This window comes from Hippocampus zosterae, chromosome 15 (assembly GCF_025434085.1).
Source record: "Hippocampus zosterae strain Florida chromosome 15, ASM2543408v3, whole genome shotgun sequence".
Lineage (NCBI taxonomy): Eukaryota > Metazoa > Chordata > Actinopteri > Syngnathiformes > Syngnathidae > Hippocampus > Hippocampus zosterae.
In genome coordinates this window covers 8,676,672-8,696,480 of record NC_067465.1, presented here as the reverse complement: position 1 = coordinate 8,696,480, position 19,809 = coordinate 8,676,672, and the positions used below count along the sequence as shown (strand labels likewise).

General features: G+C 50.2%; 6 protein-coding genes and 1 long non-coding RNA gene across 9 annotated transcripts; 4 read left to right on the top strand and 3 right to left on the bottom strand.

The window, feature by feature from the left end:
• Positions 1-799: 799 nt before the first annotated feature.
• Positions 800-3,175, bottom strand: rpp40 (ribonuclease P/MRP 40 subunit). Of its 2 annotated transcripts, XM_052088001.1 has the most exons (8): positions 2,974-3,175; positions 2,508-2,637; positions 2,361-2,429; positions 2,202-2,288; positions 1,981-2,103; positions 1,423-1,603; positions 1,211-1,348; positions 800-1,143 (listed from the first exon to the last, which is right to left on the bottom strand). In XM_052088001.1, exons 1-8 carry the CDS (start codon positions 3,070-3,072, stop codon positions 990-992), a joined length of 981 nt encoding a protein of 326 aa, XP_051943961.1. In that variant the 5' UTR covers positions 3,073-3,175; the 3' UTR covers positions 800-989. The 2 variants fall into 2 exon arrangements, with proteins under 2 accessions (XP_051943961.1, XP_051943960.1); XM_052088000.1 differs by having other exon boundaries at positions 2,361-2,637.
• A 124-nt stretch (positions 3,176-3,299) lies between these two features.
• riok1 (RIO kinase 1 (yeast)) lies at positions 3,300-7,842 on the top strand. Its single transcript, XM_052087984.1, has 17 exons — positions 3,300-3,512; positions 4,112-4,304; positions 4,390-4,468; positions 4,550-4,619; positions 4,967-5,009; positions 5,084-5,176; positions 5,250-5,362; positions 5,451-5,531; positions 5,603-5,689; positions 5,765-5,902; positions 5,976-6,079; positions 6,294-6,400; positions 6,476-6,541; positions 6,626-6,742; positions 6,835-6,888; positions 7,452-7,577; positions 7,644-7,842. Exons 1-17 carry the CDS (start codon positions 3,454-3,456, stop codon positions 7,752-7,754), a joined length of 1,641 nt encoding a protein of 546 aa, XP_051943944.1. The 5' UTR covers positions 3,300-3,453; the 3' UTR covers positions 7,755-7,842.
• A 143-nt stretch (positions 7,843-7,985) lies between these two features.
• On the top strand, positions 7,986-10,512 carry LOC127616423 (inositol monophosphatase 1-like). Its single transcript, XM_052088002.1, has 8 exons — positions 7,986-8,530; positions 8,678-8,814; positions 8,986-9,090; positions 9,162-9,207; positions 9,275-9,383; positions 9,579-9,687; positions 9,749-9,900; positions 9,971-10,512. The coding sequence occupies exons 1-8, from the start codon at positions 8,468-8,470 to the stop codon at positions 10,093-10,095; spliced, it is 846 nt and encodes a 281-aa protein (XP_051943962.1). The 5' UTR covers positions 7,986-8,467; the 3' UTR covers positions 10,096-10,512.
• Positions 10,513-10,602: 90 nt separating this feature from the next.
• Positions 10,603-13,223, top strand: LOC127616425 (inositol monophosphatase 1-like). Of its 2 annotated transcripts, none has more exons than XM_052088004.1 (9): positions 10,603-10,734; positions 11,151-11,223; positions 11,293-11,432; positions 11,845-11,949; positions 12,023-12,068; positions 12,134-12,242; positions 12,314-12,422; positions 12,490-12,641; positions 12,720-13,223. In XM_052088004.1, exons 2-9 carry the CDS (start codon positions 11,161-11,163, stop codon positions 12,836-12,838), a joined length of 843 nt encoding a protein of 280 aa, XP_051943964.1. In that variant the 5' UTR covers positions 10,603-10,734; positions 11,151-11,160; the 3' UTR covers positions 12,839-13,223. The 2 variants fall into 2 exon arrangements, with proteins under 2 accessions (XP_051943964.1, XP_051943963.1); XM_052088003.1 differs by having other exon boundaries at positions 11,148-11,223.
• A 144-nt stretch (positions 13,224-13,367) lies between these two features.
• c15h7orf25 (chromosome 15 C7orf25 homolog) lies at positions 13,368-15,073 on the bottom strand. Its single transcript, XM_052087994.1, has 2 exons — positions 14,930-15,073; positions 13,368-14,724 (listed from the first exon to the last, which is right to left on the bottom strand). Exon 2 carries the CDS (start codon positions 14,706-14,708, stop codon positions 13,428-13,430), a length of 1,281 nt encoding a protein of 426 aa, XP_051943954.1. The 5' UTR covers positions 14,709-14,724; positions 14,930-15,073; the 3' UTR covers positions 13,368-13,427.
• On the top strand, positions 14,733-17,995 carry LOC127616429 (uncharacterized). The gene is made up of 3 exons (XR_007967113.1): positions 14,733-14,909; positions 15,012-15,202; positions 17,867-17,995. It is a non-coding gene; the product is annotated as an uncharacterized LOC127616429 (long non-coding RNA).
• dnajc1 (DnaJ (Hsp40) homolog, subfamily C, member 1) lies at positions 16,026-19,245 on the bottom strand. The gene is made up of 12 exons (XM_052087986.1): positions 18,981-19,245; positions 18,316-18,417; positions 18,183-18,229; positions 17,940-18,105; positions 17,784-17,875; positions 17,606-17,699; positions 17,430-17,526; positions 17,202-17,365; positions 17,003-17,122; positions 16,850-16,898; positions 16,361-16,764; positions 16,026-16,262 (listed from the first exon to the last, which is right to left on the bottom strand). The coding sequence occupies exons 1-12, from the start codon at positions 19,125-19,127 to the stop codon at positions 16,194-16,196; spliced, it is 1,551 nt and encodes a 516-aa protein (XP_051943946.1). The 5' UTR covers positions 19,128-19,245; the 3' UTR covers positions 16,026-16,193.
• Between the last annotated feature and the right edge of the window lie 564 nt (positions 19,246-19,809).

Genomic DNA, 19,809 nt, shown 5'->3' with positions numbered 1-19,809 from the left:
ACCCTCTTGCTGGTCATGACAACTTCCAACCTTTGGGCTCTTCCCCATGTAAGGGTCTCCAAGCACTGGGCTGCACAGAGAAACTCAACTTTTTTCCCTTGTTTTCTTAATGGAGTGGTAGACGGGGCTCCGGAAGGTTGTGGTGGCCTTCGTGGGAGGACGATCGGGTCGCTGAGAGCGGGACATTATCCACAGGTAGGAGAACAGCCCGCTCTGAAATCCGGCCAGCGAAGCAGGTCAAGGGTGCCAATCGGCTACAACAACAAATATTGGATCCAGCACTGCTGTGAAAGTTGCAATGTGGCAAGATTTGCCCAATTGCCAAGTGTGGTTGGAGTGACCACTTGAACTTTTACTCTATAGTTCCTCAAAATGTCCACCAAAAAAAAACCAAAAAAACTTGCTGTGTTGAATGCAGTTCTTGCATTCGCAACCATTCATCACCACGAAATTCAGTTTGAAAAATCAGGTGCATCACCATGTGCTGATACGGGGGAAAAAAAGTAAGCCCACAATGGTAGCAAAGATGACTTGAAACAACAAATGTATTGGAGATTGACTCGGAAAAGGGGGGTGGGGGGTGGGGGGGGAGAAGTGCACGTCAAACCCGCGTTCAATAGAATGTTTTGTTGTGCATTCAATTGTCTTTTCCAACAAAGTATGTCTTTACATGAGAATGACGTGGCACAAAAGAGTTGCGGATCGCCGCTTTCCCATAGGGGGCTTTTGATAAAGCCACCCCCCCTGCCTCCCTAACTCTTAAAACTCTGTAAAAATAAATGACCATTGCCAACACACCTTAAAAAAAACTCCAAGTACATTTATTTACCAAAATAAAGGATGGCCTGTGCCAAAGTCATTTTACACAATAAAAGATGACTTTTGTAACTCAAATCTGTAAAGTTTAATCCAATCCAATAGGATGTTGAAAAAAACCCTGCGCATTATTTTCCAAGTCCATTTTAGTGTTTGCAAAGAGGTGGGTGTGGTCAGGAGGCTGGCGTGGCCAGGTGCAGGGAGTAGGCCTGGTCAGGAAAGAGTACCAGCGTGTAAAAGTGTCGCTCGTGCACGTGCAGATTGTCCATAAAGCCGTGAACCGTAACGGCCGCCCAGGGTGGCGAGAGGGGACGCTCCAGGAAATGGCTGCAACATAGGATAAGGAAGGCGGCTGATTGGCGGCCCGAATACCCAAGTGGACTTCAGAGCTTACCCGAGCTGCTCGACCAGCGTCATGATGTTTTGAGGAAGCAGCAGACCGCGCACCTCAAGGAGAAACGAGCTCTGAGAAGACTCGGCGGATGGATGAGGGCACGCCAAGGAAGACAGGAAGCTGTCGGCAGCGTTGTCGCTGGGGACGACACGGGGTCATGAAGTCACCTGACAAAAGAGGGCTCGCCACGTCATCCGGTCTCGCCACCTCACCGGCTGATATCTGCTTGGACGGCACCGAGCCACTCCAGAAAGTCGAAGGGGTCATACGAGCGCAGGTCACAAGTCAGCGGGTCGGGACGGCTCAAATGGGTCAGAAGGCGATAGCTGACCTCGGGCGTGTGCCGTGACCACTCGTACCTTGATAGCAGCGGCTGCAGCGCGTCCGGGTCCCCTGCGCACACAAACATACGGCGGCATTTTCTTTGCGGCCGTACTGAAGGGGCTCAAGCTTGTTACCAGTATCGGCCACTCTCTTGTGGTTGTTTTACTGAGTCGAAATTAGAAGAACAGAACAATGCATTAATGGACATATATGGGTCTTCTGCCAATGTTTTTTTTTGGGAAGTCATATTCGTTTCAGGGAATAAGATGTTTTAAAAGGATCGATGTAATGATCGAGATCTATTGGGCGACGAAGAAAATTGATTCAATTTTTATTATTTTGAAACCAATGCTAGTATCGGTAGCAACTCAAGAATTGTCCTCAACCTCCGGCTCGATGTTGAAATGTGCGTTCTGTTGTTAAATATGCAGGATGCAGGAAGTCACCTGAAGCAGGCGCCAACAGGAATTCCATCTTTAACGGAAGGCGTGACTTCAGACCGCTGAATAGACGCTGGTAGCCCGGCCTGCCAGGAGCCATGGTTCTGTCATTCAAATCCACACTGACCACTAATTTTGTCACGCATCACAAAACAAGAAATCTTAATTAAATTTCAGCACAGCAACGACACGTAATACTGCTTATGCTCTGGAGAAGTGCTTCACACCGTATCGGCTGGACTTTGGTTTACACGCTTTGCCTTCAATGCCCAACAGCTCGTAGGAGTCTTTGTCCAGCGACAGACACAGATGTCCTGCACGCAAACACACACACGTCAGTCATGTTTACCACAAATATATGTGGCCGCATTCCTGAAGTCTGTTACCATTTGCCTTGAGGAAAGCACAGTTGTCTTCGTCAATACGAGTTTTGTAGGACAGGCCGCACACGCTTCCTGCAGCACACACGCACATGTTGTCAGTGATATGCAAAACGAATGGGGCATGGATGTAGTCACGTGACAAGCGCATACCACGGCCTAGGTGTTCGTCCAGAAGTTCATAAAGCGGAAGGTTCCGGACCAGGTAGAAATTTTGGAAACTTCTTAATGTTGCATCGAGTTGAGAAGGAGCGCAGCCACAATCCGGGAGAAGTACAGTCGCCTGCACAAAGACATAAAACTTGACCGATACATAAAAGGAACACACAAGCAATTCGGAAACGGCAATGGAAAACGTCGTCAGGGCTGCAAACCAGAACGTAACTTTGCTAATTCAATACACAACAACAACAACAAAAAAATCATATTTGGTGACGTCATGTATTGTTTTTGAACGTCTTGACAGCTTCTACGTGAGAAGAACTTGACTCATCATTCGCTCTCTTATTTTAAGGTACAGACTTTTTAGATGCACTGTGCAGTTTCCATTTCAACTGCAAACCCACGTGACGAACGAGCTGGCGGCTGATGCCAATGCTAACCCGCGTGAGCGTCTGACCTTGTAGTTGAACGGTAGCTGCTCCAGGTGCGCGCTCAGTCTGTTCTTTGGGTGTCGCAAAGAAGACGTTTCACAGTTAAGGAGGGTTTTGCTGCTCATCTTCACTTCAATCACTTTTGGGCCACTAAAACGGGAAACAATCACAACCGGAAGTGTAGGCACGTCATTTCCTGTTGCTCATCCTATTTATTGTTGTTATTGTTGTAATAGTGGTGTGTGTCGTTTGTTTTGTCTCTGAAATAACCACCTGCGATTGGCGTTTCTTTTGCATAAACGACAGATTTGAAATGTAAAGCTCCTGTCCAACAGGGGGCGGTCTTGAGCTAAATGATGAAGCCAATGTCTTTCTCGCGGGACCTCGTCACGTGTCCATACCCGGAAGTTAATCGAGCACGCGGCTGCTGTGACCATAACACGAATTATTGACACCCAAGTGACCTTATTGATCATTGATACATACGTGTATTAGTTTGACGTCATATGGCGTTGTTGATCGACTCTGTACCTGGACAGTTTGATGACGTCGAGGACGAAGACAGGTAAGGCCAAACATCTGTTTGTCTGTGTTTACACTCCGCCTTGATAAACATGTTTCTCGTCACACTTTATGGCTTCAAATGATTCTGGTTGAGTATGTTTTTGTGAACTTGCTGTTTCTAAGTGTGTAACAAATGTTACCAACCATTCTTCATGTCGTGTGTCTATGCAGCTAAATGGTCAAATACAACGAAAGAGACGGCCAACTATTGATGAACTTTGTTCTGGGTGTGTCTAGCAACCTTGTTGTTGTTGTTTTTTAACTAAGAGTGGTTTCACAACCTTTTGTTGCGCATTTTACATGCAAAAAAAAAAAGACCCAGCCCACTGACACACAAAAATAACACAACACGTATAAATAATCCAGAGGTCTTCATTCACTTACTAAATAACAGAGTCCGTGTGAACTCTCTGCGACTGGCTGGTGACCAGTCCAGGGTATGGCAAATCAGCTGCAACCGTCATGAGAAGTGCGTCTGAAAGGGGATGGACAGATGATGGCTTTTTGGTGCCTCCACTGCAACTTTGTCCAAATGGAAGAAAGTTGCATCCTGTTTTTGAAATAATAACAATGTCTTTTTGGTCACATGTTACACTGCAGCCAATCCAAAGCCTTTGACATCCCGCGAGATGTCAAGCAAGTTGGCGTTCAGCAAGACGGCGACGATGATGACGACGACTATGATGATGAGGATGATGACGTTGATGATGATGATGATGATGATGATGCATGGGCTTGGTCTGCGTCCGGAGGCGATCTGACCAAACGATACAACCGGAGCGTGGTCGGTCAGGTCAGATAATTGATATCCATGTGATGATGGATGATGATGATTGACAGCTGGCAGTCAGATGATGCTGTTTTTTCCCCCCCCCCAGGCGAACAAACAGAATTCGTCCAATTACGTGCCTACCACAGACAGGTCGCTGAGAAGGTTTGAGCACAAGATCAACTTGGGTAGCGCACACACACACACTCACGCACTCATGCGCACAAGCACTGCGCGGAACTTTTCCACACACGCTTGTTTGTTTGCAGATAAACTCAATTTCGCTGACTCCGTGATCAACAAAGTGACAACGATGCAGAAGCAGAAGGACGCAGACACGTACGTCAACACTGCATGCATGGAATTTTTATATGAGATCATTCTTAAAATGTCTACTAAAAATGCCTTTGTAGAGTCTAAAGGCTGAGTGTGCTTGGAACAGCCACTTCAAGCAGAGTCCAATGCATGAAGTGAATTTTGAAAAGTCGCGCCCCATTTGAGTTGTTGAAGATGATTTACGAGGCCGTTGAAGTGCTCGTGGCAGTTTTTCTGAAAATTCCACAAAGAAGGCAGCCGCTTGCCAACGTGGCTATTCTCTGTGTTGCATAGATCACACCGATTTATATTTTAACCTTTATTTATAATGTGTTTGTTTGTATATATTGACCGGCTGCTCTTGCTCGCAGGTACCGCGTGAAGGACAAATCGGACCGGGCCACCGTGGAACAGGTACGGATTAGCCTCAAGATGCTTTTATTGAGAAAATCAAACAGGATTGGTACGTGACACATCGTGTCGCACAGGTTTTAGATCCTCGAACGCGAATGATTCTCTTCAAGATGTTGACTCGCGGGATCATCACAGAAATCAACGGCTGCATCAGTACAGGGAAAGAAGTGAGCTTGCCCGCCCGCGGTTTGACGTCTGTCCGCCATGCTCCACATCGCCTCATTGCACTTGTCCCACCAGGCTAACGTCTACCACGCCGGCACAGCAGGCGGAGACAGCCGAGCCATCAAAATCTACAAGACGTCCATCCTGCACTTCAAGGACCGGGACAAATACGTCAGCGGCGAGTTTCGGTGGCGTCCCGTTGCCTGCTTTCATTCCATCCCGACTCAAAAGTTGGCGAACTGCGTTGGCTGAAGCCGTCCTGCTGTTGCGGTGCAGGTTCCGTCACGGTTACTGCAAAGGGAACCCCAGGAAGATGGTGCGAACTTGGGCCGAGAAGGAGATGAGGAACCTGATCAGGTGGCAGCTTTTCTGGGAGGAAGTCAATCCCCCGAAAAAGTCGCGCGCTAAACCATCCCAAACGCTCTCAGGTTGCAGACGGCCGGGATCCCCAGCCCGGAACCGCTGCTGCTGCGGAGCCACGTGCTGCTCATGAGCTTCATCGGCAAAGACGACACGTGAGGCCCGCGCAGAACCTTTGACGGCAAACGAAGCGGCGGGCTCGCCTTCTCACGTCTGCCCTCGTTGAGCAGGCCCGCCCCGTTGCTGAAGAACGCCGTCTTCTCCGAGTCTAAGGCCCGCGAGCTCTACCTGCAGGTGGTCCACAACATGCGGCGAATGTTCCAAGAGGCCAGACTGGTTCACGCCGACCTCAGCGAGTTCAACATGTTGTAAGAACAGCGAGCCGCGCGGCTGGCGGGTGCGCCATTTGATCGCTGAGCTCGTTTTCCGCTCTGGCTCCAGATATCAGCACGGCCAGGTTTACATCATCGACGTGTCGCAGTCGGTGGAACACGACCACCCGCACGCGCTCGACTTCCTCCGGAAAGACTGCAGCAATGTCAATGGTGAGTGGGCGGGGCTTCCGCCACTGGGTTCCCTGGAATCCTTTCCTTTCGTCTCTCCTTTTCGGGGCCAGGGAGCATTGTAGGCAAGCTGAGTTGTTTTTTGGATGATTGGGGGGGGGGTCCTTGGAAAGATTTTGAAAAGCCCGATCTTTCTGCAACTATTATTCCCTCAATAGTTGCAGAAAGATCGGGACTGAACACATGACTGTTTCAGAGTTTTTCGGCAAGCGCGGTGTGGCGGTGATGACAGTCCGAGAGCTTTTTGACTTCATCACTGACCCGTCAATCACCTGTCACAACATGGACCAGTATTTAGAGAAGGTACCTAGCCGGCACGCGGTAAATGACCTCTGATGACCTTTACTTGCCTAACCGCGTTTGCGATCGCCGGCCCAGATGATGGTCGTCGGGGCCGAGCGGACATCGACGCAGCGCTCGGATCAGGACCGCGTGGACGAGGAGGTGAGAGACGCACCAGCGGCGCGTACCCTTTGCGCGCTTGCGCTCGCGTGTCTCTGACCCCCGTGACTTTGGGCGTCCAATCAGGTGTTCAAGAAGGCTTACATCCCACGAACGCTCACTGAGGTCAGCCACTACGAGCGAGACTTCGACCTGGTCAGGACGAGGGAGGAGGAGACAGCCGCCAACCAGCAGCACGACAACGTGAGTCGAGCGAGGCGGCGACGTCGCCTGTCTTCGCTTCGGTCAGAGGAAGTGGCGTCGTCGCAAAATCTGACTTCCTCTTGTCTCTTCAGGTTCTTTATCGGACGCTGACGGGACTGAAGAAGGATCTTTCGGGTGTTCAGATGGTAGGATGACGTGAAACTCAATTGCAGCTTCGCACGGCCCAAATGCCACTGCGGCAAATGGTCCAATTTTACTCGTTTTCAATTTATGAACTCCAAATCATGGCTCATCTTTCTATATCAGCAACCTATCGTGACAAGCAGAACAATATAATGCTCTTCCACTAGATGGCATACTTTGCAATTAACCACCACCACTCTGGGAGTATATTTCAAAATTTAAGTCAAAATTATTTTGAGTTGGTTTTATTGCAAGCCTAATACATGTATTCCACTTTTTTTTTTGGGGGGGGGCTAATTGTTTTATGAGACCGAAACTTGAGTAAGATGACTGAAAGTGACATGATTGTATTTTTGGCATAGAATTTAGCATGAATGTGAAATACAGTCACATGCCTTTTATGCTGAAGGTATGTTGGCACTGACTGAAAAAAAAGTATTTTCAAAATGGGAAAACTATAAAAAAAAATAGTGTAGTTCCGTAGACTTGTGGGGTCACTGGGGATTCCCTCAACGTCCGGTGGAAAATCAGCCCAATCAAATTGAGCTCAATGTTCCATGCACAGGTTCCGGCTCTGCTGGAGGACGACGGGTCTTCGTCTTCGTCGGAGGAGGAAGAGGATGAAGAAGATAATGATGACGAAGCCGCTCACCCGCTCCCTGGAGACAATGCAGACCCCTTGGACAAAAAGGTGTTTTTCTTTGCGACGTTACCATGACGGAAGAATGAACAAACGAGCAAGGGGCTTCTGTTTCAGGAGAAGAAGAAGCTGGCGAAGGAAGCTCAGAGAGAAAAGAGGAAGTCCAAAGTTCCAAAACACGTAAAGAAGAGGAAGGAGAAAGTGGCCAAGACCAAGAAGGGACGATGAACGTTGACACGTGGGGGCCAATTGCAGCCTCCGTCCGTTCTTTGCGCCTTTAAAAAGTCCTTCATTAAATGAAGCTTGGTGAAATGTCCGCACGGTCTCCTCTTTGACTGTCTGCAGCTTCATGCCAAACAGCAAACACATCACTGCACGTACGTTGGCGCGTGCTAAGCGGCCTGGAAATCTAATCGTGTGGATTGTAAAGTTGATTGATGGCTGCCACTGAAGGTCACGTCCATGCGTGCTGAGCTGCTACGTCTTGGTTGACATTAGTCCAAATGCAAATGTTCAGTTTGATGAAGTTCAACAGAAAACGAGAGAGACAGCCGCATGCGTAGACACACACACACACACACACACACACACACACACACACACACACACACACACACACAAGAGAATAGATGAAGCAAGTGTGCACACTGAGCACAATAGAAGGTAAACAGTGATGTCACCATAGTGCACCGAAAGGTCAAAATGGACGAAAAGGGACAAAAGTATTTGGACATTGGAGAATGTTTTACAGACGCGCATGAGTGAGAAAGACGATAGAGGTGATGATGATGACGGAAGGGGAGGAGCTTGTGCCACCACACTTAACTTTGATTGGTTCACTGTCGCATGAGTGAGACGCTGCGTTCTGATTGGCCACGAGGGAAATAAAATGAGCAACCGACGATTTGAGAAGTTGAGAACTTTTTCCTCTTCATCTCGTCATGGCCGCTGACTGGACCGACTCTTTGAACTTTGGCCTCTCACTGGCCAAGCAGGCCAGTCAGGTATGACCTCTGACCTTTGATACGCGAGCCCTCCACGCCATCTCTTGGCTACTTTTTTTTTGCAGTGGGGCGATATTATCTCTGTTCACGTGATGTCATCAGTAACAGCGTCAATAATGGCATTTTTATTTGGCGACATGGCCGCAGGTGGTGATGGAGGCGTACGAGCTGCGGACCGAAGAGTTCACGTGTAAAAGTTCTGCTGCCGACTTGGTGACGCAAAGTGACGTGAAGGTGGAAAATTTCCTCAAGTCGGCCATCGGCAGCAAATATCCACAACACAGGTCAGATGTTCCGATTTTCTTCTCCTTTGGAAAGAGGGTTCATTTTTGACAATGGCCTCCTTGATGGAAGGCCCAAACAGATCCGGGGGTAACGAAAACCGGGACGGCTGTTGGGCGGGATGAGGTCTACTATGCATCAGGTTCTTGTTTCTTTTTTTTTTCTGCCGACAGGTTCCTGGGGGAGGAGTCGGTGGCGGCGGGCGAACGTTTAGAGTTGACCGATCTTCCCACGTGGATCATCGACCCCATCGACGGAACCGTCAATTTCGTCCACGGGTTAGAAGCTCCGCCCCCGTGATGATGTCATTTCTACACACAGCAATTCACCCATGTGCACTTCCTGTCAGGTTTCCATTCGTGGCCGTTTCCATCGCCTTCTGCGTCAACAGGCAGGTGAGCGGCCTGACGTGTCCGTTGAGGTCAGAGGTCAAACGCGGACTGACTTGCTCACGACCTTTAGACGGAATTCGGAATCGTGCTGAGCTGCGTGGACCAAAAGGTTTACTACGCTCGTCGAGGGGGAGGAGCCTATTGCAACGGACGGCGGCTGCGCGTCTCCGAACAGCAAGGTCGCCGCACTTACTGATGATGTCATGACACCAGTGAACAATAAAACAGAAAAGAGCATTCATATCTTACCTCAAGTGCAACGTGAAGGCCTTCATCCTGCGTTTATGTTTTGAACACATCTGGAATTGCTTTGTTCATGAATGGTGGTGCTCTACAAATCAACCTTCCTCGCCTTTTCTGTCTCCTCCAATCAGACGTGAGCAAATGCCTGGTGGTGACCGAAATCGGGGCGGAGCGCGATGACCTCGCTCTGTCCACCATGACCTCCAACATCCTCACGTTACTCAAGCTGCCCGTGCATGGGTGAGAAGGACGCACGTCGGTGTTGATGTCGTTTGCGGTGACGGTTGCGATGGCGTTGCAGGGTGCGCGCCTTGGGCACTGCAGCGGTGGACATGTGCCAGGTTGCCACAGGCGCTGCTGACGTCTACTATCACGTGGGGATGCACTGTTGGGACATCGCCGCCTCTGCCATCATCGTCCAGGAAGCAGGAGGTGTCGTCATGGATACCGAGGGTGGGTGTCAGATCGGCCGGCATTCTTCAGTATCCGCCTCGCCTTTGTGTGAGCGTGTCTTCCTCTGCAGGCTCCCGCTTTGACATGATGTCACGGCGAGTCATCGCAGCCAGTTCGTCCGTCGTGGCACATCGGATCGCTCGAGCGATTCGAGCCTTTCCCTGTAGCCGTGACGACGCCGAGCCAAGCCAATGACGCGCGGTCATCTGTTATGTTCGTCACGACGGCTACCGGTTGAACAATTGGAACTGCTTGGAGGAAGAGAACTTCAGAAAAAAAGGAAAATTTTCAGTTGCACTTTACAGTTCAAATAATCACAATCAAAATCACAGCAGATAATACATATCATGCTCTGAAAATAAAAACGTTACGCCCACCAACAATTCAGTAATGTTTGATTCCATCCTGACTACATTGCTGTACTGACTTTCATCTTGTATTCATATCTGTTTTAGTTCAAAAAGTTACCAATCAAAATATGCACTTTATTTCCTGGATCGGAACATAACTCTTAACTACTGACACATGACGCCTATTTTCCGCAGGATGTCTGTCCTTTCGTCGAAATAACTTGATGGAAAAATGTTGCAAAGAGTCACAATGTATAAAATAAAACTTTCCAAGGACTTCAACAGAACGTTGTCGTTTATCAGTATCAACTATTTGTGGCTGAAGCGTGTCCCAGTGCGACCAGCAGAGGGCGGCGACGGTGACGGCAGGCGTGGTTGTAGAGAACAAAGAAGATAACCCGGAAGTGAGTGGTGTCACTATTCCGCACTGTCAAGATCACATTTAGCATCACATCATCCGACTCGTTTCTTCAAGGTGACACGTGTAAGTCGGTCATTGTAAACTTTGAATTGGTTGTTGTTTCGATTCCACTTGCGTCGAAGCTTAAAATGGATTGAAATATGGATTGACTTCTTTATTATCACTCTTCCAACGACATTTTCTTCTACCTTTGCTTGACTTCTACTTAAAATGATTCTATTGCGACACAATTCTTGCCTATGACGCGTCGCCAGTGGAAGAAGTGCTAAAGCTTGAAAAATCAAATGTCAAAGAAGATTGTCGCCAAACGACAGAAATCGACCCACTTCCACCTCCCAGCGTTGATAGGTTGTTACTGCAGCTGATGATCACACATCAGTGGATTTGATTTTTTTGGACGACTTCTTTAACATTCACAATTATTGTACATAAAAGTACATTTAAACTGCATCCTTGTGTGTTGTGAACTTTTGAAGCAGCTCACATAGGATGACGGACATTTGGCAGAGCGCCATGGACCACGCCGTCGTCTTGGCACGAAAAGCCGGACAGGTACGTATGCATGCACGCGGTGCATAAATGGTGCTCGTCGAGTAAGTGCTTCGTGTTGCGATTGTGAAGGTGGTGCGTGACGCAGTGGGTGACGCGCAGAAGGAGGCGGTGATGGTAAAGAGTTCGTCCATCGACTTGGTGACGCAGACGGACCAGAAAGTCGAGAAGCTCATCATCCAGTCGGTCAAAGAAAAATTCCCAACACACTGGTGCGCAGCAACTTGTTTGTGCTTGTGTGCGAATAGAAAAGCAAATTAACGGTAGAGGAAAAGACGCTAAAAAAGTGCCTTTGTTGAAACGACGACAGCAAAAATTGAAAGGAGCCGCGTCGCTATGGAAACAGCAGAGAGCAGCGATGCTCAACAGATTCTAATTATTGGCACCCTTGCTTAATGTGTTTTTGATAAATTCGTTTTTTCTAATGAGAGGAATCCAAGTGTATTTATTCACTTGGGAAAAAAACCCCATCCCGCATTAAGCAATACTTGTTTGACATCAAATGATGCGTGCCGCAATTCTTCGTAGCTCTCATGTCGTGACGATGAGGCTCTTTGAAGCGGGCCTTTCAAGCACAGGTTCTTGCCACGCTGCAAAAAGTGAATGACGATGTTTGTGTGTCAGCTTCATCGGGGAGGAATCGGTGGCCGCAGGAGAAGTTTGCGTCCTGACCGACAGTCCCACGTGGATCATCGACCCGATCGACGGGACCACCAACTTTGTTCACACGTGAACGCCGTTCTTCTCTTTGATCACCGTTTCATCAACGCAATGCTGACGAGCTCGTCCGTCTCCTCTGCAGATTCCCTTTCGTCGCCATTTCCATCGGATTTTCGGTCAACAAGCAGGTTAGAAGTCGATCCCAACGTCGTCAAACGTTGTCAATCAAGCGCTCGGCGTCTCCGCTTCCCAGGTGGAGTTTGGCGTCGTGTATAGTTGCCTGCAAGATCAGATGTACACGGCACGGCGGGGGAAGGGCGCCTTCTGCAATGGCCGTCCGCTACGGGTTTCTCATCAGAAAGGTTTACACGTCATCCCCTGACTTATTCCACCGATCTGAAACGGGAAGTGATGTCACGCGATTTTCCGTCAGATATCCGGCAGGCCATCATCGCCACCGAGTTCGGCTCCAACCGAGACCCCGGAGTGGTGGACAAGGTCTTCTCCAGCCTCAAAAGGGTCGTCAGCATTCCCGTCCACGGGTACCGCAGCCTTCGCCCGACCTAACCAAGCCGAGGCGACTGTGACGGTGTCCGCATCTCGTTAAAGGGTGCGCGGCGCTGGGAGCGCCGCCATTAACATGTGCCTGGTGGCGTCCGGCTGCGTGGAGGCCTACTACGAAATCGGCATCCACGTGTGGGACATCGCCGCCGGCTCGCTCATTGTTTCCGAAGCCGGCGGAGTCCTGATGGACGTCGACGGTAAGAGGTCGGCCGTTGTCGAGGCAAACGCGTGGGGGGGGGCCCTCCGCTCAACTGCGCGTGTACGTGTACGTGCAGGAGGCCCACTGGATTTGATGTCCCGCCGCGTTTTGGCCGCCAACAATCAGAGCGTCGCCGAGCATCTCGCCAAAGAAATCGACGCCTTCCGTGTGCGCCGGGATGATGCCGCATCATGACCTCGACATTTGTCATCAATAAGCAACAAAGGTCACGTGTCACTGTTGGGATGTCCACGTTCAATCTTATATTTTTTTTCCACAAGTTGATACTATTAGTGTGTGTGTGTGTGTTTTAAACACAAGTGATTGGCTCATGGCAATTGTTTCTGTGACGTCGACGCAACATTGACGGCTCAAGCGACATTCCGCCGTTTCCCAAGGTGACGTTTAGTTTATGGTGTCGCGAGAATTCCGCCCAACATGAACAACGATTACACCGATCATGAGAAATGCGCGAAATGGGCCACCCGAGCAAAAGAGTAGTTACACTTGACGGAAAAATAACCTGATGAATGTTTATGTATTGATTTCACAAATACACAGAAAAATGGTTGACTCCTGACTTGCTCGTTTTTTGTGGTTTTTACGAACGCGCGTCAGCTTTACGGATGCGCATAAAATGGGTGCAAGCTGATGAAGCGTTAGCATCAGTCAACATAGGCTGACCTTTTTTTTTTTTTTTGCGACCTCCAGCAAAGAGAGGACATTGAAGTGCCTTGGATGCTTTAATTGTGCAGAAAAAAAAAAACGAGCGAAAAGGTGAAACTCAAGAGCTCTCCGTTGAAAGTTGGTTTAAACTGTGGACAGGCGTGGCCCTCCACTCCTTGCCCTCGGTGAGCGCTCGCGGCTGGTGCATGAAGACGCTGAATCGGACGCCCTGATTGGCCGCCGCCCTGACGAAGCGGCCGTTGGCGGTCAGGGTAACGGCGCGCAGCGAGTCCCCGGTGCCGAAGATCAAGAGCGAGCGGCGGTTGACCTTGGCGCTGGGCACTAGCGCCAGCGCCCGCTCCGACGGCCGGTCGTCCACCAGGCGCAGGCGCGCCAGTAGCTGGCGAGCGCGCTCCTTCTCGCCGGGCCCGCCCAGCGTGTCCAGGATGAGCCGGAAGTCAGCCACGGCGGCGCTGCAGGCGTACAGCTCCTTGCCCGCCATGAAGGCATCCAGCAATGGCAGGACCGGCCAGCGGCGCTCCTGGGCCGCCTGCTCGGTCAAGACGGGCTCGCGGAAGGCCAGATGACAGCGGCCGTGACTGAGTGACGACACGTAGGCGATGAGCGCGGTGATGTCCAGGTTGACGCGCCCGCACTCCTCGGCGTGCACCGCCGTGGGGAACGCCAGGCTGGCCACTACTGTGCCGCGGTCCACTCGGGTGGGCTCGGGCTCCTCCTCTCCGTCTGTGACCTCCTCGTGGTCGTCGTCTCCCTCCTCAGCCTCCTCCTCCTCTTCATCATCGCCACCCTGCGCCTGCTCGGCGTTGACGGCCACGATGTCCCCGCGGACGGCCACGCCCATCTCCTCCAGGCGCCGCGCCATGGGGCTGGACACGCCATTGTAGAAGGCAAAGACAACCCGAGGGTGGAGGTACTGGACGGGCTGTTGGCGGCTGGCGAGAACAAAGTCCTCGGCCTGCCCGATAACGCTCTTGGCGCCGTAGCGGCCGCGGCCCTGCCAGATGTTGTGCAGCGCCTCCGCCTTCCTGCCCACGGCCTTGACCCACGTGTGCCCGCCGTTGGCCACCACATCCACCACCAGCGTGCGCTTGTCGCCAGCGGCGTCCCGGTATGAAAAGACATGCAGCACCGCCACCACTCCCTCCAAGCTCTCGGCCGAATCCAGCACGGCGGTCAGGTGCGTGAGGTTGGTGCTGTGCAGGTGAGACTCTTTGAGCAGAACCTGGCCGCCTTCCGCGCGCTGCAGAAAGCGCAGCTCGGCACGGAGCTTGCTGCAAAGCTTTCCGCGTCCTTCCACGGCGGGATCGATTTGATGGGCTCGCTGGCACAGGGCTTTGGCCACGCCCATTCGCTCATCTAACATGTCCTGGAGCGACATGACGCATTCATCCTACCTGGGGAAAGTGGGAGAGGGGCAGCGCGTGAGGTACAAGATCGATCGTTTGATTGCTCCTTGTTCGACGTGATCAGTTTGAAACCGCTTGACACGGCCAGCTAAGCGAAGCGGCCAAATGAGCACATCGTTGTCATACGAAACACATCATAGTAGAGAAAGACATAGGCAAAAAAGGACGAAAGGGTAACATGACGTGGACTTACTGCACTGTCGACGTATGGCGACGGTGACTCCGCAAGTGGCTGTTAGCTTCTGATGCTACCTGTGAATTTCCGTCTTCGACAGGAACGAGCCCGGCTATTAAAAGATCCGTAGGACACACCTCCTTTGTTCTGCGTGCCTTTGGCTACTCCAAGCTAGGAGGGTCAAAGTTGTCTGAAAACGGCTGAAAAAGCCAAAAAGAAGCATTCCTGCCGCACAGCAGAGCATACAACACCGCAGTTACAGCAAGGGAACTGGGAATACACATTTCACAGGTAAAAAAGAAACTTTTGTCAGTTTTTCTTTTTTTTTAAATTCAGTTATGTATTGATAGCTGACGTTTTGCTGTTGGCAAAAAAATGGAGCCGTGTGAAAATCGGATGAAACCGGAGAAAATCACAAGTCAATGTTGGTGCTTTGCCTTTTGATTGGAACGTCGACCTTCCCATGATGGCCGCCACGTAGGCACGTCAATTCAGTAGCGGTAGAGGTGTCTCTTTCTCGCTATTGGGATGACTATCTAGATAAATGACCGCTAGAGAGAGCCTCGGCTGGTTTAAACTGCTTTGACTCCAGTCACGTCTTCCCAAGTCGTAGAATTCTTTCGAGAGGGTCCAGCGCCTCTCAAGGGTGAATCAAATTGAAATTTCAATACCTGTCAGAAAAAAAAATGTGAATACAATAATTTCCTGAAAAACAGGTCCAGTTCCCGTACTTGTGAGAACGAGAAAAGCCTTTCGGCACAAATAGGTGGAGGTTGATTCTTGTGCTATCAAACCTCCAATCCAAACCTTTTTTCAGTTTCGTTCGCTCAAACAAACAGATACAACCGCGCTCGATTAAAGTGTAAAATGACTTTTTGGATGTGGCGTTTCAACAACGGCAGCCTCCACGGGGACGTGAACGTTAAATTGTGAGAGAGACAATTTTATTCATTTCCAACACCTTTTCTGTCTTTTGTCAATATATGGAATTAAATTGGTGTTTTCATCAATCTTAATGAATATGAGGCTGAAAACAAGACTTTAAAATATTGGCAATCAACAGCAATAATAATAATTAGTATCCCCAAATCCATAACTCCAAAATAAACACAGGTTTGATAATAAATATTTTTAATTATGAATCAAACATTTGATTAATAGGCAGCATGCCTGGAGGGTCTAAGGCACATGAAGAAATGAGGTCCATCGTGTTGCAACACAAAAAACTGTGAGCGTGTTTTTTGGGGTGAACGGTCACACTCGGAGGTGGTGTCGGGCTTCATCAGCTCTTTGCTTGTTTCCTTTTTAGGACCAGCTCTGCCAACATCTTGTAACGAATCATGCAGTCCTCCTGAAAAATAAGGTGCCCACCATATTGCCGTTTTGAGGTTTCCCCACAGGGATTTTATTGCGTTGTGCCAAGCTTCCGGCGGTCATTCCGTGGCTCACCTTGCTTTTCCCAGGAACCACTTTGGCGATGCGATCCCATCGCTCGGCACTTCCTCTGGGAAACTGCTGCAGGGCCAGTTCCAGAAGCTTCTGCTGGTTCTGAGTCCACGCTGCCGCCGCCACCTCCGCCTTGTCCTTGTTCTCCTGCGCCGATACAGGCTCCTCCTCGTCGTCCACCTCATCGGGGTTGAAGTCTTTCTGCCGCCGGGACCTGAGGCGCCCCGCCTCCCCCTCGTCGGCCGCAACCGCACACTTCCTGTTCCTCCGTTTGACCGCCGCAACTTGTTCGTTTTGGCACTGCCCCTTGTCGTCCACGCCCGCTCCGCGTATCGTAATGGCGTCACAAACGGAAAGCGACTTCGCGGGAAGAGACGGCCCCTTCAACTCGGACAGCTTCACCAGACCTGCGGCGGTACGCGGACCACAACTGAAGCGGATGCAAAACAAGACTTCAGCCAAGCGGAAAGTGTGCGACGGCAGCAGGTCGACCTGTGCTGAGGTGGGCGGGGTCTTTGGCTTGTTTGACTTTGGTGGTCACCTGTAGATAGAAGAAATGGGGGGGAAAAACACGTGAGAATGTCTAATTAGCAAGCTAACGAGTCAAGGCGGGCTCTCCACAAGCCACGCAGGTGTGTCGCTCACATCTGTCACGGATCTCCCCAGCTCGTGCGCGATTTTGTCCCAGCGACCCGGCGTTCCTCCGGGGAATTTTCCCATCAGTCTGCTTAGTAGGCTGATGTCCTCCTCGCTCCACTCCGTCGCCTAATGTCGGCGACGCGCGACAACACCGAGGACTTAGCGTGCGTCCATGCTAATGCTAGTTCGAACAAGAAGGCAGCACCTGCTTCCTGACGGGCCTCTGCTCCTGCAGCCATTGGTCCAGCTGCTCTTCCACTTCCTGGATGGATCCGGTCTGCTGGTAACTTTGAAGGTTCGCCTCGTCTGCCGTCGGCTGGTAAACGGGGAAGTCCATCTTTGGCTTCTTCACCTTTGTCCGCTTCTCTCCTGAATGCGCAAGGTCACGTGAGCCATCGCTTGACAACTTGAAGAGATAAAGCAAGCGTCTTACTGCTCGCAACTTCCTGTTGAGCTTTTTCTTGCTCTTCCTCTTCTCTTTGCTGCTCCTTCTTCATCAGCTTGTAGTCTTCATAGTATTGCTGCACCTCCTGCCATCGACAAGCACAAGAAACCTTTGGAAACGTACACACACACACACACACACACACGCACACACAGGAAATGTACCTGCAGGGTTTGGGGCATGTGTTTGATTGACAGGTAGATCCACATGCTGACTTTAAAAGGAAGAATGTCCTGCCACTGGGGGCGCTCCTGAGCCCTATATACAGTACACACACACACACACACACACACACGTTAGATTATGACCTCACACTGGAAGTACTAACGCCAAGCCAAGTACCTGTCAGGTCGGTCGGTTGCACCGTTCTTAACTTCGTCTTTGGCGTTGATCTTCTTCTTCTTTTCTCTCTTCTTTTTGGCCAGCATTTCATCCTACACACACCATCAGGGGTCACCCGGGAGGGAACGTGAGCCGCCGCCAGACCGTGTGACTCACCAGCAGCTTCTCCAGGTAGACGGACCAGATGACGGCGTAGTGGCCGACGGTGATGATGATGAAGAGCAGGAAGGCCAGCTCGCTGTTGCTCATCTTCCTCACGCGGCGGTAGTAGAAGACGGGTTGCCGCCAATCAGGAAGTCCGTTTACCAGGATGTCATCGTACCTGCGCGGACACACGGAGGTGGTCGGAGGCCAGGCTGAGGCGCCACGGCGGCAGCAGAACGGCCCCATACAGCTCACCTGCGTCGTCTCTCGTCATCCTTCAGGACTTCGTAAATGGCCACCAGCTGTCGAGCAGCACAAACCATTTGATATCTTCTTGCGCATACTTTTGAGGATTGTTATTTTCAAGTTGTGTCCTGATTCTCGTCACCTGTCGGAACTGCGTCTCAGCATTTTCATCTTTGTTCTTGTCAGGATGCAAAACGAGTGACAGGCGGCGATAGGCCTTTTTGATTTCTGATGCCGATGCATCCTGAACACAAAGCACAGACGGCACCTTGAGTCGCGGCGAGTCCTACTCAGGTCTATTTCATTGCCGGTGTGACGCCTCGTGCTGCTTGACCCACTCGCACCTGATTGGTTATGTTGTATTATGCAAGTGAGTCCGCATTCAGAAGATGACCTGGCTCCATTTGCCCAAGACAAAACAACGTGTGACTGGGGCTGCTCGATATTGAGGGGGGAAAAAAATCGCCATGATGATGATGCACATGATTTATCATATTGCTTGAACATTAGGACTTGAGAAGTGCACATATGTGACCTGATGTCTCAAACATTCATGGATTAGGTGTTAACTGAAACACGCAGGAACTAATATACAGTATAATACATTTAGTATATACATCGTTATATGGTAAGGAAACAAATTGTACAGCGTGATCATTTTATGCCGCCCTGTAACGTAACACGTCTCTGTTAACCGTAAGCATAAAGTAGCTGTCCCATCGACTCCTATGGACTGGAACCGGGCCGCGTCGTACGCGACTGGGTCGACGTTCATGTTGCCATGGAGATGGTCGGAGTGCCACGAACCTGCTCGAGCGACATGAAGCGGTAGAAGGTGTCCGGGATCTCCTCGACCAGATCCAGAAGCTCCAGGTCTGCGTCCCAAGCGTCCGACGGAAGGCTAACGGTCAGGAGAGCCAAGCCGCACACCATTAGCCAACCGCCCGCATTCATCTTGCACTGCTCACCTCGCACGGTTACCGATCGGCCAGCTCAGCGGGCCGATGACACGGAAGTGCTCGTCAGTCACATCCGGGTTGAGCGTCCTGTCACCTTAAAAGTAGAGATGCCATTTTCGGCTCTTTTCGGTGGTCCGGTTCATTTGGATCGGGCTCGGTGAAAAGAGCGGGCTCTTTAGCTTTTCTTTTAAATATTTAAGACAAATTTAGGATACGTTTTGATAAATGACTTGGTGAATTAAATATCGCACTCTACTGACTGCATATAGCAACAATTATCAAACAAAGAAATGTCTTTTTACTTATTTTATTGAACATTAAAAAGGCTCCAAACAATAAACAAGCAACAAAATTAAACTTCAACCAAAATAGTGAGTATTCACTGAAACAGTAGCAGTGAACAAAACAAACATAAGCTACTCCTTGCTTTATTTTAACAAACAAGCTACTCCTTGCTTTATTTGAAATGTGCAGTGAACAAAACTAAATACTTCAACTTGGAATACTTCAATTTGTCCAGTTTTTGAAAACACCCTCTCTGACGGGACAGATGTTGCTACAATGCGCAATCTACTCCATTACTTTGATCAAACGGGGGGTAGACGGAAGCTCGGTGTTTCCACCAGCTCAGTGGATCAGCTAATTTAGTGTTTTGTGTTTTTGCACGCTTGGCTAAC

Excerpts from the sequence above, each read along its gene's own strand:
- rpp40 (XM_052088000.1), bottom strand. The coding sequence starts at position 3,072 with ATGAGCAGCAAAACCCTCCTTAACTGTGAAACGTCTTCTTTGCGACAC. Across the intron at positions 2,104-2,201 it reads ACCAAAGTCCAGCCGATACG|TGGTCAGTGTGGATTTGAAT; the intron begins GTGTGAAGCACT and ends TGACAAAATTAG. Across the intron at positions 1,144-1,210 it reads ACGCTGGTCGAGCAGCTCGG|CCATTTCCTGGAGCGTCCCC; the intron begins GTAAGCTCTGAA and ends CCTATGTTGCAG.
- riok1 (XM_052087984.1), top strand. The coding sequence starts at position 3,454 with ATGGCGTTGTTGATCGACTCTGTACCTGGACAGTTTGATGACGTCGAG. Across the intron at positions 6,401-6,475 it reads TGGACCAGTATTTAGAGAAG|ATGATGGTCGTCGGGGCCGA; the intron begins GTACCTAGCCGG and ends TCGCCGGCCCAG. Across the intron at positions 6,889-7,451 it reads ATCTTTCGGGTGTTCAGATG|GTTCCGGCTCTGCTGGAGGA; the intron begins GTAGGATGACGT and ends TTCCATGCACAG.
- LOC127616423 (XM_052088002.1), top strand. The coding sequence starts at position 8,468 with ATGGCCGCTGACTGGACCGACTCTTTGAACTTTGGCCTCTCACTGGCC. Across the intron at positions 8,531-8,677 it reads TGGCCAAGCAGGCCAGTCAG|GTGGTGATGGAGGCGTACGA; the intron begins GTATGACCTCTG and ends ACATGGCCGCAG. Across the intron at positions 9,208-9,274 it reads CCTTCTGCGTCAACAGGCAG|ACGGAATTCGGAATCGTGCT; the intron begins GTGAGCGGCCTG and ends CACGACCTTTAG.
- LOC127616425 (XM_052088004.1), top strand. The coding sequence starts at position 11,161 with ATGACGGACATTTGGCAGAGCGCCATGGACCACGCCGTCGTCTTGGCA. Across the intron at positions 11,950-12,022 it reads ACCACCAACTTTGTTCACAC|ATTCCCTTTCGTCGCCATTT; the intron begins GTGAACGCCGTT and ends TCTCCTCTGCAG. Across the intron at positions 12,423-12,489 it reads GTCAGCATTCCCGTCCACGG|GGTGCGCGGCGCTGGGAGCG; the intron begins GTACCGCAGCCT and ends ATCTCGTTAAAG.
- c15h7orf25 (XM_052087994.1), bottom strand. The coding sequence starts at position 14,708 with ATGTCGCTCCAGGACATGTTAGATGAGCGAATGGGCGTGGCCAAAGCC.
- dnajc1 (XM_052087986.1), bottom strand. The coding sequence starts at position 19,127 with ATGAATGCGGGCGGTTGGCTAATGGTGTGCGGCTTGGCTCTCCTGACC. Across the intron at positions 18,418-18,980 it reads GCTTCATGTCGCTCGAGCAG|GATGCATCGGCATCAGAAAT; the intron begins GTTCGTGGCACT and ends CTTTGTGTTCAG. Across the intron at positions 17,366-17,429 it reads TCAACAGGAAGTTGCGAGCA|GAGAGAAGCGGACAAAGGTG; the intron begins GTAAGACGCTTG and ends TTGCGCATTCAG.